General features: G+C 41.2%; 1 protein-coding gene across 1 annotated transcript in view; it reads right to left on the bottom strand.

The window, feature by feature from the left end:
* The window catches only part of LOC110520431 (F-box-like/WD repeat-containing protein TBL1X), a 43,033-nt gene that overhangs the window by 4,209 nt on the left and 14,433 nt on the right, over positions 1–24,391 (bottom strand). Inside the window, exons 2-10 of the mRNA XM_036974988.2 lie at positions 8,927–9,036; positions 7,817–7,962; positions 6,893–7,112; positions 1,290–1,422; positions 960–1,101; positions 766–829; positions 560–657; positions 384–444; positions 151–272 (exon numbers count right to left, since the gene is read on the bottom strand). Of these exons, the coding sequence (XP_036830883.1) occupies positions 151–272; positions 384–444; positions 560–657; positions 766–829; positions 960–1,101; positions 1,290–1,422; positions 6,893–7,112; positions 7,817–7,962; positions 8,927–8,984 (1,044 nt within the window). The 5' untranslated portion in view covers positions 8,985–9,036. The remainder of the gene's footprint in view (positions 1–150; positions 273–383; positions 445–559; positions 658–765; positions 830–959; positions 1,102–1,289; positions 1,423–6,892; positions 7,113–7,816; positions 7,963–8,926; positions 9,037–24,391) is intronic.

The raw sequence follows: 24,391 nt of genomic DNA on the forward strand, positions 1-24,391 counted from the left end.
ATCATGCTTATCCGTTTAATAGTTACACATTATCCTGTTTACAGACCTTCAGAAGTTTGGGAAAATACAGGATGTAGAGAAATCCCAAGTGTGACTTGGTCCTCAGTGGTGTGAGTTGTAGAGGGTAGAACAGAGATGTAGTTTGTTTACCGTGTGGCCTTGGAAGGTTTTGAGCGGCCGGTCGCTGCCCATTCGACACACGTGGATGCACATGTCTGTGCTGCAGGAGGCAAACGTTGTGTTGTTCTGCCAGTCCACGTCCAGGGCTGGAGCTGCAGGCAGGAGGCAACACAAAAGGACAAGGACAGTATTCAAAGGGTTAACTCACATCACCCGAGCAGCTGAAGTCCTACATCTTTCTGTTCGGGACACAGGGGGCTTACCTGAGTGGAAGGGGAACTGCTGCTTGGCCTCTCCTGTGTGTGCGTCCCAAATGATTGTTGTCTGGAAAATGACAACAGATACATAGCAAATACTGCAGGGTTAGTTGATTGCTACTGGAGTTACTTGATTAATTCGATTAAATAATATATACAATAATATATATATTTTTAAATACCTTATCTACACCAGCACTGAGGATAGAGTTTCCTTTCTTGTTCCACTTCAGTGCAAATATGGGACCTTTATGTTGCCCCAAGGTGCTAGCCAGATTACCTGTGAAAGACAAGAGTTTAATGTATCTGCACAGATGACAATATGATTCAGATTGGGCATTGGGCACTGTAATATAAATTAATTAAAATGTAACAAAACTCAACAAACCATCTTTTGTCCATATCCTTGCAAATCCATCATAAGATCCTGTTGCTAAGAGTGTCCCGTCGCTCTATGGGGTCAAATAGAGCAGTTAGTTAACTCTACTCAGTATAGAGGACTTCTAATGTTCCGTTCCAGACCATTTCAGTCAAGTGATAATTGACACAGTAGATGGATGGAATGGACAATTGAGAACTCACATTCCAGTCTAGTGAGGTGACATCTTTGTTGCTGGGGACGTCCTGGTCTCCCTCCCTGATGCAGTGTCTGAGCACCAGCTGGGTGGAACTACTGTTACTGTTCTCATTCAGGTTCCAGATCCGGGCTGTCGAGTCTCCCGACCTAGACACACACACAGGCAGAATACAGAAGAGAAAGTCAATACAGACAGACAGAGACAGTGTGTGTGTGTGTGTGTGTGTGTGTGTGTGTGTGTGAGCTGCTCTAGCCTCACAAGTCCCAGAAAAGCTGAACCCAGTACTGACTCATCCCTGTGCCCCCCACACTTCCCCCTCCCAAATTAGACTCACCCTGAGGCCAGCAGGTCGCTGACAGGGTTCCAGGCACAGATGAACACCTCTGACTCGTGGCCTCGGAGGACCGTGGCCTTGCTGGCTGGGATCTCCACGTCCACATCCATCTCCATGGGCTCAATGTGGTTATCTGTAATCAGATCACATCCACACTCTGTTACAGACTGGGGCTCCTGAGTGGCGCAGCGGTCTAAGGCATGGCATTTTTTTATATATATATTTTTCACCTTTATTTAACCTGGTAGGCTAGTTGAGAACAAGTTCTCATTTACAACTGCAACCTGGCCAAGATAAAGCAAAGCAGTGCGACACAAACAACAACACAGAGATACACATGGAATAAACAAGCGTACAGTCAATAACACAATAGAAAAAATAAAGTCTATATACAGCGTGTGCAAATGGCGTGAGGAGATAGGCAATAAATAGGCCATAGTAGTGAAGTAATTACAATTTAGCATATTAACACTTGAGTGATAGATGTGCAGATGATGATGTGCAAGTAGAAATACTGTTGCGCAAAAGAGCAGAAAAGTAAATAAAAACAATATGGGGATGAGGTAGGTAGATTGGATGGGCTATTTACAGATTGGCTATGTACAGCTGCAGCAATCAGTTAGCTGCTCAGATAGCTGATGTTTAAAGTTAGTGAGGGAAATATAAGTCTCCAGCTTCAGCGATTTTTGCAATTAGTTCCAGTCATTGGCAACAGAGAACTGTAAGGAAAGGCGGCCAAATGAGGTGTTGGCTTTAGGGATGATCAGTGAGATACACCTGCTGGAGCGCGTGCTACGGGTGGGTGTTGTTATCGTGACCAGTGAGCTAAGATAAGGCGGAGCTTTACCTAGCATAGACGTATAGATGTCCTGGAGCCAGTGGGTCTGGCGACGAATAGGTAGCGAGGGCCAGCCAAAGAGAGCATACAGGTCGCAGTGGTGGGTGGTATATGGGGCTTTGGGGACAAAACGGATGGCACTGTGATAGACTGCATCCAGTTTGCTGAGTAGAGTGTTGGAGGCTATTTTGTAGATGACATCGCCGAAGTCGAGGATCGGTAGGATAGTCAGTTTTACGAGGGTAAGTTTGACGGCGTGAGTAAAGGAGGCTTTGTTGCGAAATAGGAAACCGATTCTAGATTTTATTTGGATTGGAGATGTTTAATATGAGTCTGGAAGGAGAGTTTACAGTCTAGCCAGACACCTAGGTATTTGTAGTTGTCCACATATTCTAAGTCAGAACCGTCCAGAGTAGTGATGCTAGTCGGGCGGGCGCATGCGGGCAGAAAACGGTTGAAAAGCATGCCTTTAGTTTTACTAGCGTTTAAGAGCAGTTGGAGGCCACAGAAGGAGTGTTGTATGGCATTGAAGCTCATCTGGAGGTTTGTTAACACATTGTCCAAAGAAGGGCCAGATGTATACAGAATGGTGCCGTCTGTGTAGAGGTGTTTGGGAATCACCCGCAACAAGAGTGACATCGTTGAGACTGCCAGAGGTCCGGACAACATGCCCTCCGATTTGACACGCTGAACTCTGTCTGAGAAGTAGTTAGTGAACCAGGTGAGGCAGTCATTTGAGAAACCAAGGCTGTTGAATCTGCCGATAAAAATACCATGTTTGACAGAGTCGAAAGCCTAGGCCAGGTCGATGAAGACGGCTGCACAGTATTGTCTTTTATCGATGGCGGTTATGATATAATTTCGTACCTTGAGCGTGGCTGAGGTGCACCCATGACCAGCTCGGAAACCAGATTGCACAGCGGAGAAGGTGTGGTGGGATTCGAAATGGTCAATGATCTGTTTATTAACTTGGCTTTCGAAGACTTTAGAAAGGCAGGGCAGGATGGATATAGGTCTGTAACAGTTTGGGTCTAGAGTGTCACCACCTTTGAAGGGGTGCATGACCGCGGCAGCTTTCCAATCTTTAGGGATCTCAGACGATACGAAAGAGAGGTTTAACAGTAGCAGCGGATAACTTTAGAAAGAGAGGTTTAACAGTAGCAGCGGATAACTTTAGAAAGAGAGGTTGAACAGTAGCAGCGGATAACTTTAGAAAGAGAGGTTTAACAGTAGCAGCGGATAACTTTAGAAAGAGAGGTTTAACAGTAGCAGCGGATAACTTTAGAAAGAGAGGTTTAACAGTAGCAGCGGATAACTTTAGAAAGAGAGGTTTAACAGTAGCAGCGGATAACTTTAGAAAGAGAGGTTTAACAGTAGCAGCGGATAACTTTAGAAAGAGAGGTTGAACAGTAGCAGCGGATAACTTTAGAAAGAGAGGTTTAACAGTAGCAGCGGATAACTTTAGAAAGAGAGTGGCCAGGTTGTCTAGCCCAGCTGATTTGTACGGGTCCAGGTTTTGCAGCTCTTTCAGAACATCTGCTATCTGGATTTGGGTGAACGAGAAGCTGCGGAGGCTTGGGCAAGTAGCTGCGGGGGGTGTGCAGCTGTTGGCCGGGGTTGGGGTAGCCAGGAGGAAAGCATGGCCAGCCGTAGAGAAATGCTTATTGAAATTCTTGATTATCGTGGATTTATCGGTGGTGACAGTGTTATCTAGCCTCAGTGCAGTGGGCAGCTAGGAGGAGGTGCTCTTATTCTCCATGGACCTTACAGTGTCCCAAAACCTTTTGGAGTTAGAGCTACAGGATGCAAATTTCTGTTTGAAAAAGCTAGCATTTGCTTTCCTGACTGCCTGCGTGTATTGGTTCCTGACTTCCCTGACAAATTTCATATCGCGCGGACTATTTGTTGCTAGTGCAGTACGCCACAGAATATTTTTGTGCTGGTCGAGGGCAGTCAGGTCTGGAGTGAACCAGGGGCTATATCTGTTCTTAGTTCTACATTTTTTGAAAGGGGCATGCTTATTTAAGATGGTGAGGAAATTACTTTTAAAGAACTACCAGGCATCCTCGACTGATGTGATGAGGTCAATATCCTTCCAAGATACCCAGGCCAGGTCGATTAGAAAGACCTGCTTTAAGAAGTGTTTTAGGGAGCGTTTGACAGTGATGAGGGGTGGTTGTTTGACCGCAGACCCATAGCGGATGCAGGCAATGAGGCAGTGATCGCTGAGATCCTGACTGAAAACAGCAGAGGTGTATTAGGAGGGCAAGTTGGTCAGGATAATATCTATGAGGGTGCCCATGTTTAAGGATTTAGGGTTGTACCTGGTGAGTTCGTTGATAATTTGTGTGAGATTGGGGGCATCTACCTTAGATTGTTGGACTGCCGGGGTGTTAAGCATATCCCAGTTTAGGTCACCTAACAGAATCGATTCTGAAGATAGATGGGGGGCAATCAATTCACATATGGTGTCCAGGGCACAGTTGGGAGCTGAGGGGGGTCTATAACAGGCGGCAACAGTGAGAGACTTATTTCTGGAGAGATTAATTTTTAAAATTAGAAGCTCGAACTGTTTGGGCATAGACCTGGAAAGTATGACAGAACTTTGCAGTCTATCTCTGCAGTAGATTGCAACTCCTCCCCCTTTGGTCGTTCTATCTTGTCTGAAAATGTTGTAGTTGAGGATGGAAATCTCTGAATTTTTAGTGGTCTTCCTAAGCCAGGATTCAGACACGGGAAGGACATCAGGGTTGGCGGAGTGTGCTAAAGCAGTGAGTAAAACAAACTTAGGGATGTTAGGGATGTTAACATGCATGAAACCAAGGCTTTTTCAGGTTACAACAAGTCAACAAATGAGAGTGCCGGGGGACACGCAGGGCCTGGGATAACCTCCACATCACCCGAGGAACAGAGGAGGTGTAGGATGAGCGTACGGCTAAAGGCTATGAAAACTGGTCATCTAGTGCATTGGGGACAGAGAATAAAAGGAGCAGATTTCTGAGCGTGGTAGAATAGATTCAGGGCATAATATACAGACAGGGGTATGGTGGGGTGTGGGTACAGTGGAGGTAAAGTCAGGCATTGAGTGATGATAAGAGAGGTTGCATCTCTGGATGGGCTAGTTATGCTGGGTGAGGTCACCGCATGTGTGGGAGGTCGGACAAAGGAGATATCTGAGGCATGTTGAGTGGGACTATGGGCTCCACAGTAAACTAAAACATTTGTTTTATATATCTTGCCTTTATTTAACTAGGCAAGTCAGTTAAGAACCAATTCTTATTTTCAATGACGGCCTAGGAACAGTGGGTTAACTGCCTTGTTCAGGGGCAGAACGACAGATTTTTAACTTGTCAGCTCAGGGATTTGATCTTGCAACCTTTCAGTTACTAGTCCAACGCTCTAACCAACAACAGTATACAAGACATATTGACATTTGAGAGAAACAAAGCAATCACAGGTGTTGATTGGGAGAGCTAGCTAAGACAACAACAGCTAATCAGCTGAGACAACAACAACAGGTAAAATGGCGATGAATGGGCAGAGAAGGTCGGTTAACTACACACAGGGCCTGAGTTCGAGGCTGGGGCCGACAGATAAAAAAAAAAGCAGTGCTAGAGGCATCACTACATATCATGGTTTGTTTCCAGGCTGTATCACAACTGGCCGTGATTGGGAGTCCCATAGGGCACGCACAAATGGCCCAGCGTTGTCCGGGTTAGGGTTTGGCCGGGGTAGGCCGTCATTGTAAATAAGAAGTTGTTCTTAACTGACTTGCCTAGTTAAATAAAGGTTAAATAAAATAAGGAAATAAAAACAGACACATACATGACTCCCAATACCTACTTAACAGGAGATCACATATATTGAAAATATAGTTAAATATCCTTCTCATCCGTAGCCATATTCAGTTGCAAAAACTTTAACTATCTGGACTGTTTCCCTCCTAAATTGGTTTCTGACAAAAAATTTGAGGTGTTTAACCTCTCCCCTTTCAAATCATAACCATTTAAGATCAGAGAATTTAAATGAGGCTAGTTACAAAACATTAACGGCAAAAAGCCGAGAGCCCGAGACAGTTACTAAGTCTTAAATAACAGTGTTATCTAAGATTTGCAACTACCGCATCAAACGTACTTGTTGACCCAATTGAAGCGGAAGGAGCAATCTGTAGAGGATCAAAGCCAACCATTCTGGGAGATGAGCTAAGAGCTAATCCAGTAATCATCTTCACATCCTGCCTGCAGTATTGATAAAATGTGTTTTTCTTCCAGACTTGTTTTTGCAGAAGAACAATCCTACGGGGCTGCAGCATCCCTTTCTGTTCAGACAACCATTACTTAAACTAACAGTCTTTGCTGGTGTTCTGCCACCCACCCACACAGACAGACTAACTCCAGTGGGATCGGCTGACACAAACATCCACAACATCCTCTATCAGTTTCTCCCTAATCTAAGGCTTCACCTGATCCATACCTCTCTGGTTTCACTGGCTAAATTCTAGAAGCATCTGTTAGGGAGGCACAATGAAGGTGAATGCATGCAGGGTCAAATTCACCAACACTCAATGCCATGTCACTAATTACCTCACATTCAGTGAAAATCACATGGCTCTAGAGTATCACACACACACGCTGCTTGATGTAGTAAGTCTCACATAGTAAGTATCAAGATAATGTGGGAAAATGTTTAGCTGTCATTTGTTAAGTTACGACAACGCTAGCTAGTGATAGCTAAATAGCTCTGTTAGACAGGAGGCTGTTCTTACACATGGTGTGTGTGCCATTCTCCTCTCCGTTTACAATGGCCTCTCCGTTCTTTGGTGCATTGGGTTGGTTGCTTGCGGCGGTGATTGCCATGGCGCAGGCCGCCTGTTGCTGGGCTAGCTTGTCGCGGAAGGCCTGCTGCCGCGTCTGCACCACATCTGGCATCACCGCGTCGATGAGTGACAGAGACTCAATGGGCCGCCCATCAAACACCGTGCCATCCTGCCAACACAACACCAAATATGCCATGGTTACCCCGTTGGATGTAAGAGTGCACTGATGGACAATAAATTCGAACTGTAGGATTTACATTTTTAATTTGCCAAGTACAATAGTGTATTGATTTTGGTATTGTTTGAGATTCATGACTTCGATAAAGTTATTTTGCACACAAATGACTGCTGAGCTAAGTATTGATCTTAGGCACTGTATTAGTGAGGGCAGTCTTATATAAATAACCCCATTGATTTACATGGAGAGTGTTTGGTGTTTGTTCTGGGTGTGGTAGTCCAGGCCAGGGTTGTATTCTCCAGGCACCAAAAGGAAGAAAACAGATTCAAAAATAACCTTAATGAATAAAAATAATATATATACACACACGCATACACACTCAGTCAAAAGTTTGGACACAACTAGTCATTCAGGGGTTTTTCTTTATTTTGACTATTTTCTACATTGTAGAATAATAGTGAAGACATCAAAACTATGAAATAACACATATGGAATCATGTAATAATGCCCCAAAAAGTGTTAAACAAATCAAAATATGGAATGAGTAGGTGTGTCCAAACATTTGACTAGTACCATATATATTATATATATATATAGTTGTGTTCTTTTGCTAAATGTTTTGCTACGGTATGCACTAATGATTGCGACCCAAGGCACTACCAGAAGGCAGCCTGGACTGGAGCCCCTAGGCTCACCTCGTTGATGCTGATCTCTGCCTCCACATACTGGAGGCCTTTCTGCAGGATGGAGATGAGGGCAGCAGGGGGCACTAGTGTTCCATTGATGTTGGACTGGCTGATGTGGCTCTCAATGCCAAAGGTGAACGCTGAGTGGGAGAAACCTGGAAAGGGACACACAGAGAACACAGTCAGTACAACGAGAACACCAGAGACCCTGCAACACAAACGTCTCACTCCTACACAGACATATCTACAGACATCTGCAATGTCTGAGGTGTTATTTCTAACTTTTTATATCAATGTTATGTAAACCATAAAATAAAAGGTAGCGTAGACAGCGAATCAATCATTCATTCCAAGTAGACTTTTTCAGGGGAAGAAATGTTAAAATGCCAGAGCTATCAAGCATTTATCCAATGACTGGCTTCAAAGAAAGCCCCAACAGTAATCAAATACAGCGGCTAGGATCTCAATAATTCATTCACCCTGTGAAAAATAGGGTAGCGTGAATGGCATGTTGACACAGGTACATATGAAGGGAAAGTGATATTCTGAACAGCCAACAGACAGGTAGAATAGGCTTGGTTTCAACTAATGGTAGTTTCTGGAGTTACTGACACCTCTACCTTCCTATTCCTGCACTCTCTCAAGCTTTTCATCATGTTTTTGGTGAATTTATTGAAGTAGCCTTCGGTAAAATGTGTGCCAAAATTCCCAAACCTTTAGAGGCCGTTTAGATCAGGGGTGTCAAACTCATTCCATGGAGGGCCTAGTGTCTTGGTTTTTCCATTCAATTAAGACCTAGACAACCAGGTGAGGGGGGTTCCTTACAAATCAGTGACCTTAGTTCCTCAATCAAGTACAATGGAGGAGTAAAAACCCACAGACACTCAGCCAGTGGAATAAGTTTGACACATGTGGTTTAGAAAGAGTCAATGCAGTCTAATCCATGACAACATAATCAACAAGGTCAACTACAAAGCCATTCTCAATTCCAACATTACCACAGAAACAAATACAGAAGAAATATGTAAAGCAGAAGTATAATAATAATTTCAGCAGACAGACAAGAGACAGAGCGAGACAGGACAAGTGTGTTACAGGGAGGTTGGCAGTCATACATACCTGACTCCTGAAGATATCTGTATACCAAGAAGTTCACTTCATCACTGGTTATACTCATCTTAGCCCACCTCGATGGAGGAGGTACTGTATCTAGTAAAGATCGGCCCACTCTAAGAAAGAAAGAGAGGAAGACAATGAGTTTTAGATTCATTACACAGCTCGCTACATCGTTTCACAAGATGACAAGATTCCCAATGAGTGGGAAAATGTAGGTTATATCTAGGTAGGTCACCAATCATTATTATCAAATGACTTGACAGCTACCATGTCCTCACATACAAAGATAAAGCAAGACCATAGTTCAGGCATGTACTTCCTACACACGCACACACACACACACACACACACACACACACACATTGAGAATGTCAATGACCGGATCACTAAGCTAGTGAATCCATCTCTACTTCACAGGCTAAGTATCCCCCCCATCTCTTTACTGTGACCAGACAGAGGCGTCCATTTCCATTTAGCTTGCAGGGGAAAGTGGCAACAGTCTACCATTATTGACCTGGCCACTGAACTAGATGGGTAAAGAAGCCTAATAAAGCAGGACATGGCATTAAAGGCCTACTGTCGCTATCTAGTAAACTGCAGAGGAGAACTCAACACACCGGCTAGGGCTAATTACTGGTAAAGTTGGTCAACATTCACATCATTCTCGCTTTCACAGAAAACACAATTTACTGGTGACTGCGTCAACATTTCAATTTGGTATTCTTTTAAAACTACAGGGATCTGAAGAAAAACATAAAAACAGAACCCTTTAGAATCACAGCAATTGATTTATTGTTCCCACTGATAAGGGCCTTCAGGCTAGGGAGTGCTTTGCTACAAAGAATGATTCATGGCTGTACTAAATTCTACAGGGACTTCAGGTTACGAAAAAAAGAAAGTATGGGAACTGTAAAAATATCTGAACACTATGAAGTGGATATGAACACACACGTACTCAATTACATGCTCACTTACACATATGGACTTACACACACACACACACACACACACCTGATCTCGCTCTCTTCTCTCACTTCTCTCAACTTTTATAATTGAATGTGTTTATTGTTTGTCTATATTTTTTATGTAATTGTCTACACGCTTATATATGTTTACAACAAGCAAGGGGAATTGAATTCTAAATATCAGACGTTTGAAAGCTCTAATACCTCTGATGGCAGTAACTTTACAAGCACTAAATTATGGTCAATTTAGACTGAGAATAGTATCTAATTATGGTAAGGGGAGAAATAAGTATAGCCAGTTATAATTGTAGCAGTTTAGCCGATATAAAAAAAGAAGATCAGTCTTTACATGCCTAAAAGAAAAGGAATATAACATATACTGTTTACAGGAAACTCACTCTACATCCTGAAGTTGTGTGGAAAAAGGAATGGGGTTGACAACTTTCTTGTCTCTTTCATCAAAGGTTAAAAACGTTTTAATAGGAGACAGAATGCGGATCATCATCTAATTGGCATTCACATAACTCCTATAGATTTTCCACGTGGACATTGGGAATTTAATAAAAGTTTACTGGAGGACAACTTATTTTTAACTAACACAAAATCATTTATAACTGAATTTTTCCAGTATAATATAGGTTCAGCAAATCCCCTTATTGTTTGGGATACCTTTAAATGTACCTTCAAAAGGTCATTCAAATCAATATTCATCAATACTAAAAAAGCAGTTTCTGGCTAAAGAGACAAGACTAACAAGGAGAATCCATGAACTAACAGTACAGGTAGATAGCAATAAAAACGATACTACAGAGATAGAAAAGAAGTTAGAGGAAAAACAAAAAGAACTTTAGGAACTTATTCAAGAACGATCTAATGTAATCTATTACAAAAATAAAGCAAACTGGATGGAATATGGAGAAAAATGCACACAAGTCTTCCTGAATCTCATATATAGGAACGCTTAGGCAGATGTTCTCTTTTCCGTCTCATCCTCTGCCACTGAACGAAGATTACGGTATGGAATACTTTCCAAATAATATAAAAAATGTAAAATGAACAAATGCATTGAAAGATCAGCCGGGAGGCCAAATTACAGAGGATTAATATTTTGAGGCTATTAAATCCTTTCAGTCTGGAAAAACCCCAAGGCTTGATGGCATACCGGTAGAGGTATATCAAGCCTTTTTTGATATACTAAAAGCTCCACTTAGGTATCACTTTTGCCTTATCGCAAGGTGCTCCATTATGCTGGAAAAGGCATTGTTCGTCACCAAACTGTTCCTGGATGGTTGGGAGAAGTTGCTCTCGGAGGATGTGTTGGTACCATTCTTTATTCATAGCTGTGTTCTTAGGCAAAATTGTGCGTGGGCCCACTCCCTTGGCTGAGAAGCAACCCCACACATGAATGGTCTCAGGATGTTTTACTGTTGGCATGACACAGGACTGATGGTAGCGCTCACCTTGTCTTCTCCGGACAAGCTTTTTATCCGGATGCCCCAAACAATCGGAAAGGGGTTTCATCAGAGAAAATGACTACCCCAGTCCTCAGCAGTCCAATCCCCGTATCTTTTGCAGAATATCAGTCTGTCCCTGATGGTTTTTCTGGTGAGAAGTGGCTTCTTTGCTGCCCTTCTTGACACCAGGCCATCCTCCAAAAGTCTTCGCCTCACTGTGCGTGCAGATGCACTCACACCTGCCTGCTGCCATTCCTGAGCAAGCTCTATACTGGTGGTGCCCTGATCCCGCAGCTGAATCAACTTTAGGAGACGGTCCTGGCGCTTGCTGGACTTTCTTGGGCGCCCTGAAGCTTTCTTCACAACAATTGAACCGCTCTCCTTGAAGTTCTTGATGATCCGATAAATGGTTGATTTAGGTGCAATCTTACTGGCAGCAATATCCTTGCCTGTGAAGCCCTTTTTGTGCAAAGCAATGATGACGGCACGTGTTTCCTTGCAGGTAACCATGTTTGACAGAGGAAGAACAATAATTCCAAGCACCACCCTCCTTTTGAAGCTTCCAGTCTGTTATTCAAACTCAATCAGCATGACAGAGTGATCTCCAGCCTTGTCCTCATCAACACTCACACCTGTGTTAACGAGAGAATCACTGACATGATGGCAGCTCGTCCTTTTGTGGCAGGGCTGAAATAAAGTGGAAATGTTTCTTGGGATTCAGTTCATTTGCATGGCAAAGAGGGACTTTGCAATTAATTGCAATTCATCTGATCACTCTTCATAACATTCTGGAGTATATACAAATTGCCATCATACAAACTGAGGCAGCAGACTTTGTGAAAATTAATATTTGTGTCATTCTCACAACTTTTGGCCACGATTGTACAATATTACGTATTGGATCTTTAAAATATACGACTTTTACAGTTGAGCTATAAACCCTGCAATGTACCTATAAAATGGGCTGATGGTGAAGTAGACATACTTAGTATTAATATCACAAAATATATAAATAAGCTCTCCACAATTTATTTAAATAGAACATTTGTAAAAATAGACAAGATTCTGCAACCATGGAGAGGTAAATTATGGAAAAATTGCCCATATTAACTCCTTAGTCATATCTCAATTTACTCACTTACTTATGGCGCTGCCTAGTCCTGATGATTCGTTTTTCAAATCATGTGAGCAAAAAATATTCTGCTTTATCTGGCATGCAAAACCAGACAAAGTAAAACGTGCCTATCTATATAATGAATATTAATTGGGTGGGTTGAGATTATTAAATATAAAATCACTAAACCTCTCTCTAAAAGCTTCACTCATTCAAAAGTTGTACTTGAACCCTAAATGGTTCTCAAGTAGATTACTAAGAAAAACTCATCCATTGTTTAAAAATGGCCTTTTGCCTTTGTGCAGATTGCCATGTCTCATTTTCGATTAATTGAAAATGATACCCTTTTCAAAGTATCTCTCTTTTTCAAAACAAGCATTGAAGAGCTGGCTACAATTTAAATGTCATCCCCCTGAAAAGATAGAACAAATATTACAACAAATATTATGGCTGAACTCAAATGTGCTGGTTGATAAAATACCTGTATTTATGGGAAATATCTTTCAAAAGGCTATTTTTTTGTTGTTAAATGATATTGTAAATTGGAATGGTAGAGTTATGTCCTTCATGGAGTTATCAGAATTGAACGGGAAGGTCTGCTCAATCCAAAGAGTCCAACCAATTGATTACAGCATTACCCCAAAAATGGAGGAGGTGGGTGGCAGAGGGAGGAGGTAGGGAACTGGTCTGTCTGCCCAATATAAAGGATCAAAACTGGTGGAGGAATAAAAAAAGCATAAATAGGAAAGTATACCAGTTTCATTTGAGGACCAGGATGTTGACAACTGTGCCATATCGATTGCAAAATAGTTGGGAAGAGATTTTTGATGTACAGTGCCTTGCGAAAGTATTCGGCCCCCTTGAACTTTGCGACCTTTTGCCACATTTCAGGCTTCAAACATAAATATATAAAACTGTATTTTTTTGTGAAGAATCAACAACAAGTGGGACACAATCATGAAGTGGAACGACATTTATTGGATATTTCAAACTTTTTTAACCAATCAAAAACGGAAAAATTGGGCGTGCAAAATTATTCAGCCCCCTTAAGTTAATACTTTGTAGCGCCACCTTTTGCTGCGATTACAGCTGTAAGTCGCTTGGGGTATGTCTCTATCAGTTTTGCACATCGAGAGACTGAAATTTTTTCCCATTCCTCCTTGCAAAACAACTCGAGCTCAGTGAGGTTGGATGGAGAGCATTTGTGAACAGCAGTTTTCAGTTCTTTCCACAGATTCTCGATTGGATTCAGGTCTGGACTTTGACTTGGCCATTCTAACACCTGGATATGTTTATTTTTGAACCATTCCATTGTAGATTTTGCTTTATGTTTTGGATCATTGTCTTGTTGGAAGACAAATCTCCGTCCCAGTCTCAGGTCTTTTGCAGACTCCATCAGGTTTTCTTCCAGAATGGTCCTGTATTTGGCTCCATCCATCTTCCCATCAATTTTAACCATCTTCCCTGTCCCTGCTGAAGAAAAGCAGGCCCAAACCATGATGCTGCCACCACCATGTTTGACAGTGGGGATGGTGTGTTCAGCTGTGTTGCTTTTACGCCAAACATAACGTTTTGCATTGTTGCCAAAAAGTTAAATTTTGGTTTCATCTGACCAGAGCACCTTCTTCCACATGTTTGGTGTGTCTCCCAGGTGGCTTGTGGCAAACTTTAAACGACACTTTTTATGGATATCTTTAAGAAATGGCTTTCTTCTTGCCACTCTTCCATTAAGGCCAGATTTGTGCAATATACGACTGATTGTTGTCCTATGGACAGAGTCTCCCACCTCAGCTGTAGATGTCTGCAGTTCATCCAAAGTGATCATGGGCCTCTTGGCTGCATCTCTGATCAGTCTTCTCCTTGTATGAGCTGAAAGTTTAGAGGGACGGCCAGGTCTTGGTAGATTTGCAGTGGTCTGATACTCCTTCCATTTCAATATTATCGCTTGCACAGTGCTCCTTGGGATGTTTAAAGCTTGGGAAATATTTTTGTATCCAAATCCGGCTTTAAACTTCTTCACAACAGTATCTCGGACCTGCCTGGTGTGTTCCTTGTTCTTCATGATCCTCTCTGCGCTTTTAACGGACCTCTGAGACTATCACAGTGCAGGTGCATTTATACGGAGACTTGATTACACACAGGTGGATTGTATTTATCATCATTAGTCATTTAGGTCAACATTGGATCATTCAGAGATCCTCACTGAACTTCTGGAGAGAGTTTGCTGCACTGAAAGTAAAGGGGCTGAATAATTTTGCACGCCCAATTTTTCAGTTTTTGATTTGTTAAAAAAGTTTGAAATATCCAATAAATGTCGTTCCACTTCATGATTGTGTCCCACTTGTTGTTGATTCTTCACAAAAAAATACAGTTTTATATCTTTATGTTTGAAGCCTGAAATGTGGCAAAAGGTCGCAAAGTTCAAGGGGGGCGAATACTTTCGCAAGGCACTGTATTTGAGGGTATGAGTTGATATATAAAACAAGGCAAGATTCAAGACTGTGCTTTTCAATTATTATATAGAATTCTTGCCACCAACAAAATGTTGAATATTTGGGGCATAAAATCATCGAAGCTCTGCAGATTTGTTGTGAGGATACAGAATAAATAGACCATTTATTTTGGTATTGCCCTCAGGTAGCCTAAAAGTATTTATCTTCAACTCGCAATCTGTGGATTCTATTCGATTAGATAATTTAAATTGTAAGTTAAACATCACAGCATAGTTGAAAGATATGTGTTGCGTAGAAACCCGAAGTGGGTGGCCAGCAGAGATAGTTGGGATGGGTTGAGGGAAGCTGTGGGAGTGGAGTTGCTGTACGGCAGATAGAATGATGGTCAAAGATACAAGTTTTTTTTTTTTAAGTAAAAATACAACATATCAAAAAGTACGTTTGAATAACACTGAGGGGCAGTGTTTTTACAACTAATGCCGGTTTGCCTGATGCTGATGCTGTGCAGGTGTTTGTACACATGCAAATACACACACACTCTCATGCAACTGGTATGATGTAGTCGTTGAGCGGCTTCACTGCAAGTAGAATGTTTCGGATATTTGATAAAAAAATACAAAAATCCTGAAACTGTAGGTGCAACCCGTTTGTGTGAAATGCCCTTAAGCACTGCAATAATCAACTATTAATTAATTATTTTGTATCAAAGCCCAATGTATCTGTTGACGAGTAAAGTGAACTGAAGTTGCGAACTTTCCCTTCAAACTGAAGGCAAAGCAGACAAATACAGTGAGCCACCAAAGTACTGGGACAGTGACTCATTTGTTGTTGTTTTGTCTCTGTACTCCAGCACTTTAGATTTGAAATGATACAATGCATATAAGGTTAAAGTGCAGACGGTTCAGCTTCCATTTTTCATCCATATTGGGTGAACTGTATAGATATTACATTACTTTCTGTACATAGTCCCCCCATTTTAGGGGACCAAAATTATTGGGACAAATTCACTTACGTGAATAATAATAATAATAATAATAATAATAATAATAATGAGTGTATATCAGGTGACAGGTAGCCTAGTGGTTAGTGTTGGGCCAACAACCGAAAGGTTGCTAGATCGAATCCCCGAGCTGACAAGGTAAACATCTGTTGTTCTGTCCCTGAACAAGGAAGTTAACCCACTGTTCCAAGGCCGTCATTGTAAATAAGAGTTTGTTCTTAACTGACTTGCCTAGTTAAACAAAGATAAAAATACCCCCAAGACATGTTAACCTCTCACCATTACAATTACAGGGGAGGTTAGCATATTTCATTCAAGACTATCTGTAATTATGGTAGCATCTACAATAATATACAACTGTTTAGAAAAATATTATATTTTTATTTTAAATAAAAGTGACTCAAAAATGACAGAATACATTATTAACCATTAATTTCTATTTGGCACAAAATAATCTGAATCACGACCAAAACAAACAGCAAATGCATCCAACAAGTTGTAGAGTCACAAGCTTGATGTAATCATTGCATACTAGGAATATGGGACCAAATACTAAACTTTTGACTACTTCAATGCATATAAGTGAATTTGTCACGATACTTTTGGTCCCCTAAAATGGGGGGGGGGGGGGGGTCTATGTACATAAAGTGCTGTAATTTCTAAACGGTTCACCCGATCTGGATGAAAATACCCTCAAATTAAAGCTGACAGTCCAAAGTGATGGAGTACAGAAACAACAACGAAAATGTGTCAATGTCCCAATACTTCTGGAGCTCATTGTATGTGGTATATCACATTCTGTATTCGAGACCACGTAGACAACAATACATCGTTAAATGCTTCCTATTCATGTTGGCAGATCCAATCATTTACCTCTCCAAAAACAGCCAGTTATCCATGATAAAGTACCTTGCGGTCCCCCACAAGAGGTTAAGAATTCCTCAGATGAACAATACATTTGAACTTGATCCTAGAACTGACCTTTAGGAAGCTGGATCATGGCCATTGTTACTTTTTCTGCATTCAGCCTAGTCTGAGGTGTAGAACTGGACAAGAGGGACAAACTTCTTCCCAGATCAGAATCAGAGTAGAGCCAGTCAGTAAGAAATGCAGGCCTCTAACCACCATACCACACCACACAGAGCTGAACTGACTCTAAAGAGTTCCCTTTTGGTAGCATAGCAACAACCGGCGCAAAATAGACACAGAATAGTGTTGTCCCAATTACCACTGGGCTCTGTGCCAGCCATGTCGAATATGTTACTCAACATGAATAATGCAAGTCTTCACCTTGGAGTAACAGTGTTGCTTCCGTCCCTCTCCTCGCCAACCTGGGCTTGAACCAGGAATCCAACAACTGCCTCCCACGATACATTGTTACCTATTGCTCCACAAAAGCAGTGGTCCTTGCAGAGCATGGGAAACAACTACTTCAAGGTCTCAGAGCAAGTGACGTCACCGATTGAAACATTACTAGCGTGCACCGCTAACTAGCCAGCCATTTCACACCGATTACACTGGGATATTCTTTCACATGGACTCTCTGGCTTTATTGCACCGCACAGCAGACATGGAGCGCTCAAATGAAATATCCCCTGATATTGGCTGAGTGTGAATGTTCACATGAATTTTCTGCCAACAATCAGAGATGGTGCTATGATTTGGAGCTGGTGTGAAGATCAATCTCACGCTGAGACACATTCTCTTGTGTGGATTCACACTAACGTTCCATGTATACATAAATCACACCACCACGTTATTGAATGAGAGGCATCGCTTGAGTCAGTATGATATGAAACCAAAAACACAATTAATAATCTGATCAATATTTTTTTTTTTTTTTTATTACGAAAAACACCAAAGCTGGAAGCAGGTCCCATTTTCCCAAGCTAAGCCTTTGTGTCAGTCTGGGTGGGCTGCAAGACATCCCTACACACCACTTCTCTTTGGCAGGGCTGGAAGGGAAGGGCTATCGGCATCAAAGCAGGGAGCCATTGCCGCCATCACAACAAACAACTGGAAACATAATTACCAGGTGAAGCCCAGCGGGTCGGGGGGGGGGGGCACTAATCCATATATCAGATATCACATGACGGCATCAACCATTACAGAGCTTCCTGGGCATCTAGGCTTTCCTCAAAACACCACAGCCTATACACTCCTCCCACTTCTGACACAAATGCTAACCTAGGTATTTGCTTTGTGCTGTGGCAACTAGCAAGAGCACTTTAACGTCGTGATCTGTTGAGTGATATAGGTACAGTGAGGACAAATTGAGTTGGTGGATTGAGAACATTGGTGATATTGACACTGTCTGTAGAGCAATTCCACAGTAACAGAGTGATGCTTAGACTCAGATGTACTACTTTAAAATGTATGCCAAACAAAAACCAATGATTGCAAAGTTAAACAGTGCAGATGCAAAGTTTGGTGACAGAATGACAGCACAAACCGTCATTCTGTTACCAGATTTTGCATCTGCACTTTATTAGGTATGTGTTTTTGTAAAATTTTCTGTGGAAATTGCTAAAAGTAGTCCTTGTGCATAGAGTTCTATGGTTTGTTTACCTTTACAATCATTCATTTTTGTTTAACATACATTTTAAAGTGAAAATCTTAGTCTCTGCATCACTCGTGGAATTGCCCTTTACAGTTCGCTTCCACATCAAACACATAGTCTATGCTAGGCGATATAGCGTTTATACCATATACCGGGGTATTATGAAATACTGATGGTATGATTTTCAATACCGTAAAAAAAATGTAGAAGATCAGTATAGCTATAAGAAATCTAAGATGTGTCAAATTAATTATATCCAACTGAGCGTTCCAGCTTTGCATTTGGTTTGTTAACTTGTTAGGTAAGGGGCTAAATGTTAATATTCTATGTTGAGATTCTAGCCTGAGTACCAGTCTCTATAGCTAACATTCCACTGTTTGCCCTACCTGGTCATTGCCGAAGAGACTGGCCTTTATGACATCTTCAAATATAAATATTCTATCATTAATGAGCTTGAGGAGAACAGAGGAGTTTATCCTGATTTTGGTAAAGCTCACAACTATCCTCCAAATACTGGAACTATCACCTTTTTTTCTCTCCACAGAACACGTTGGTATCCGGTTGCTAACCTTTTTCTCTCCACAGAACACGTTGGTATCCGGTTGCTAACCTTTTTTTCTCTCCACAGAACACGTTGGTATCCGGTTGCCAACCTTTTTTTCTCTCCACAGAACACGTTGGTATCCGGTTGCTAACCTTTTTTCTCTCCACAGAACACGTTGGTATCCGGTTGCTAACCTTTTTTTCTCTCCACAGAACACGTTGGTATCCGGTTGCTAACCTTTTTTCTCTCCACAGAACACGTTGGTATCCGGTTGCTAACCTTTTTTTTTTTGTCCAAACGAAACCAGTCTATCAAATGTTGCTAGCTCATGTCAAAATCCTCAAACTAAATACTACAAGACTAGAAACATTCAATCCCCTCCTGGATCAAGATCCCTGTTGCCTAAATTGTTTTTGTTTTCTAAATAGCGCCCCTTGTGTGCACTTCCGGAATTACTGTATATGCCGTTAAGGTACAGAAAAGGTATGACGGTATGAAAATCTGGATACCGACAAACCCCTACTCTATGCCACAAATGCTATCAGTTAAATATCATAATTCGGTTCGGATATCAGTTATGATATCATTGGAAGAACATATCTCCCTAATGTAATCTTTCGGTACACATTATAATCTACATCATAGTGTAGTGCCATTCATCAAACCCATTTCAAATACATTATTTGTCTTGCTCCAAATTGTTTTCCTTGTTTGGGGCATGCATTCACAACGGTCCCAAGCAATTGCATTTAGCCTCCATATAGCATATCCCAGGAGTTGACTGATTGCAGCAGCAGAAAAATGGAAATAACACTGGACAGTTATGAGCTTCCCATTAGTTGTCAGCCCTGTGACTCATTAGGGAAATCATTAGCATGTTTAATGCACAGTAAAGTTGATTCCAGCCATTCACCCAGGCTACGATGTGTAGGTTTCAACTGAGTGTTATGCCTGAGAAAGTACAACACAATTGAACTGAATGTCCAATTTTCTTTTAGTTGTTATGAACCAAATGACAACTATAGTAGTTGCCTGAGCCATTAGAAATTCATTGGAAAGAGCAACACATCAGGTTGAATGTCCACATAAGTACAAACACTTATTGCAGAAGGTAAAATGGCTCAACCAAAACGATCTCAGGACTCAAGCCAAAACAGTGTTGCTGTCATGTAAGCATTTCATGAGCGTTCCATTTAAAATGTCATTTTTTGCTACATTCACAATTTTTCCGCAAAACACATCCAGTCTTTCCAGCACAGGCATGGATTAGTTGCTCTAGGATGAAGTTGTCTTTAAACGTTGATCTATGGTCTGATCTTTTTCCCCCCTCTCTAACTGTGAGGTTAAACATTTGGGGAAGGGTCAACTGATGGTACATAAGCACTCTGTAGCACTACAAAACAGAAATGGCTGCTGCTTATTGTAAATTCTTACCGTAAAAATATAAACTGCTTAACTATTCTCCTAGATCTACAGACAGTACAGAAGTCTTCATGATAAGGTCTCCACGGATAAGGTCACGACGGGGGGGATGTAATTACAGAGAGAAAAAAAATAAGTTGCAAATGCTGATTTTTGCTGGATAATCTGGCCTAAAAATAGATGTGGATGGTTTGTGTTTGGAACTCAAGGACAAAACAGTGTGCTCTCCCAGACTAGAGAAGTCTATTAACATCTACTTATTGGATATAGAGAGGAAAGAAAAAACAACCATGTCCATACACTGCAGGGAAAATGCACAAAACCCTAGCAAATTACAGTACAAATGTATATTTTCTTCTATACATAAGTTTCTAATCATCAACCACAACAAATAGTATTCAATATGAAGATAAATGAAGCGTAAAATAACATCGGCTTCAAGAAGACAACATGCTATCAAAATACCCTGAGACAGTAAAGCGAAGAGAAACTCTACCGCCAGGCATTTCTGTGTATAGGTTTTGAAGGGGATTGATGTAGAAAAACAGGACACACAAAAAAAGAGGTTTACAAAACCACAGGGAGGCACATTCTACCCTAACATGCTGAGGAGGACCCCATTTTCTCCTGTGCAGTCACCTCATGACAGATGTGCAAATATGACCTGGAAACAGCAGCCATTTTCTCTTGAACTACTCTTCTGAGTAAAACCTGCCATTGGTTAGACTGACCATTGGGGAAGGGAGAGAGAGGGGGAAGGAGGGAGGGAAATGGGGAGGATAACTAATGATGCCACAATCAGGTAGCCACAACAACTATTTGTGTATTATTGTCTGCCTTTCTCAAGGACTCGCTCAAACGACAGGTGGTGTGTGGTGGGAGGGAAACTGTGGGATGGTAGCACTACCGTATCTAGGGGAAACCACTTCTTCCACGCCTGCCTTACCTGCCTGGATAGAGGTGATTGACTGACAACAGTTTGAAGATTACACTGTGTTTCTGTAGTTTTAATATTGAAGGGTTACATTGGTTGTCAAATCCAACAGGATCTAGTAGGTCTACATAAGGGAGTCATTTCTTGACTACTACAGTGAATAGCAATATCAAAGTATTATTGCAGCTAGCAGCTTTTCAGCCACTGATCCGGTGACTAACTTTGCCCCCAGTTCTTCTCCGTCCTACAACACATCACACAGGACCAGATAGAATCCATGTACACGCCTCACTTGAACGTTCATGCATATTGATTAGGGATGCACGATATATCAGTGAATATATCGGAATCAGACGATATTAGCTAAAAGTGCCAGCATCGGTATCGACCCGATGTCTAGTTTAACGCTGATGTTAAAAAAAACTATGTCAAAGCTGCCGAGCATACCTACACTACCGTTCAAAAGTTTGGGGTCACTTAGAAATGTCCTTGTTTTTGAAAGAAAAGCAAAGTTTTTGTCCATTAAAATATCAAATTGATCAGAAATAGTGTAGACATTGTTAATGTGGTACATGACTGTTGTATATGACTATTGCAGCAGGAAATGGCTGATTTTGAATGGATTATCTACATAGGCGTACAGAGGTCCGTTAGCTAATCCAATTAAAGCTATTAACTATTAACAATTAGCTATTAAAGCTAATCTAATTAAAGAAGCAATAAAACTAGCCTTCTTTAGACTAGTTGAGTATCTGAAGCATCAGCATTTGTGGGTTCGATTACAGGCTCAAAATGGCCAGAAACAAAGATCTTTCTTCTGAAACTCGTCAGTCTATTCTTGTTGTGAGAAATGAAACTGAAGATCTCGTACAATGCTGTGTACTACTCCCTTCACAGAACAGTGCAAACTGGTTCTAACCAGAATAGAAAGAGTGGGAGGCCCCAGTGCACAACTGAGCAAGAGGACAAGTACATTAGAGTGTCTAGTTTGAGAAACAGACACCTCCGAAGTCCTCAACTGGCAGCTTCATGAAATAGTACCCGCAAAACACCAGTCTCAACGTCAACAGTGTAGAGGCGACTCCGGGATGCTGGCCTTCTAGGCAGAGTTCCTCTGTCCAGTGTCTGTGTTCTTTTGCCCATCTTAATCTTTTCTTTTTATTAGCCAATCTGAGATATGGAATAGCATTCATTTCTCAGAACAAGAATAGACTGACGAGTTTCAGAAGAAAGATCTTTGTTTCTGGCCATTTTGAGCCTGTAATCGAACCCACAAATGCTGATGCTCAAGATACTCAACTAGTCTAAAGAAGGCCAGTTTTATTGCTTCTGTAATCAAGCTACAATAGTAATTTACAACATTAACAATGTCTACACTGTATTTCTGATCAATTTGACGTTATTTTAATGTACACATTTTTTTTGCTTTTCTTTCAAAAACAAGGACATTCCTAAATGACTCCAAACTTTTGAACGGTAGAGTATATAACGTAATAACGGCACGTAAAATATTGCGCTGCACGTGCAACACAGCATTCCTAAACTAGCCCACACAACGTCTGCTGTGTGGATCGAGCAGTCAACAAGTCCAGCAGTCATTTGAAAGGGTAAGACATTTTCAGAGGGACAACTCAAAGGCGAAATCCATTACAGCCAAAATAATGGAATTCATTGCCCTTGACAATCAACCGTTCTTTGTCGTGGGTGATGTTGGCTTTTCCCGATTGGTAGAGCACCGGTACACTACCAATTGCGCTATTTTTCAGATGTTGCCCTACCGAAGTTACATAGTAATAGAGTCAATGCTATTAGCTTCACAACATCCAAACAACGTTCCATAGAAATCCTGGTTGAGAATGAAACGACTGACCAAATGAACAACGAAACAGCACAGCAAGTGAGGGAAAGAAATAGGATTTGATTATGTTTTACTGGTAATGGGGACATACGTAAATGTCAAAAATAACTTTTTGGTTAGTGTGGTGTGTGTGTAAAACCTTTATTTAACTAACTATTTACAATGACAGCCCGGACGATGCTGGGAAAATTGTGCGCCGCCCTATGGGACTCCCAATCACGGCCGGATGTGATACCGCCTGGATTCGAACCAGGGACTGTAGTGACACCTCTTGCACTGAGATGCAGTGCCTTAGACCGCTGCGTTGGTGTGTGTTAACTATTTAACTGTACTAGAATGCTTAAAAGGCCGCAAAAAAATGATATTGTTTTATTGGAAAGGAAAATATTGGATATCGGTATCGGCCAAAAATGGCATATAGGTGCATCACTAATATCGACCATTGACATCAATGCAGCATGTATGCTAAACATGGAGTTTGGCCTACATTTTTATTATCATTATATAATAAAAAAAATACTTGACAAAATGGCAAATAACATGGGAGCCAGTTGTCTCAAGTGTTATGTACATTGTTGCCAGCCAATCAGATGGATGGACACATCTACTGCCATATCCTGGAGTCATCTATAACCTTTATTCTAGGGTTCACTGGAGAATACATGGGATAGAGACAGATACTGCTTTCACATAGGATTTACAGTATTTTGTCTGTAACAAAAAAACATTCTTGCCTGCATATGCCTTTTATACATTCTCTGTGCATGCTGGTGAAGAGTGGTAGTAGTGGTGTGCAGATGTGGGTGGGCTTCTATTTTATCAATTTAATTGAATATATACCATTAAAATAAATCCATTATTAATTTATTTGTTTAGGCAGGTACTAAGAAACATTATAAGACTAATAAACAATGGCATAGGTTAAGTTTAATTATGTTACGTCAAATGAATGAAATCAATAGTTCATTAAATAGACAAGACACACACACACACATTTTTTGAAGTAAGAATATAAGGTAATATAACAGAATAAAATACAAATAATATTTTTCCCGCCCAACTTGTGTCACAGGATTGTGTGGAACAGCTGTCCTATAAAAAAAAGGTGATATTTTGATACAGAGCCCAAGCCCATGGTTTTTTGATCCGCGTTTCATCTCTTTC

The sequence above is a fragment of the Oncorhynchus mykiss genome, chromosome 3, assembly GCF_057628025.1.
Source record: "Oncorhynchus mykiss isolate SJ-2025 chromosome 3, ASM5762802v1, whole genome shotgun sequence".
NCBI classification, from domain to species: domain Eukaryota; kingdom Metazoa; phylum Chordata; class Actinopteri; order Salmoniformes; family Salmonidae; genus Oncorhynchus; species Oncorhynchus mykiss.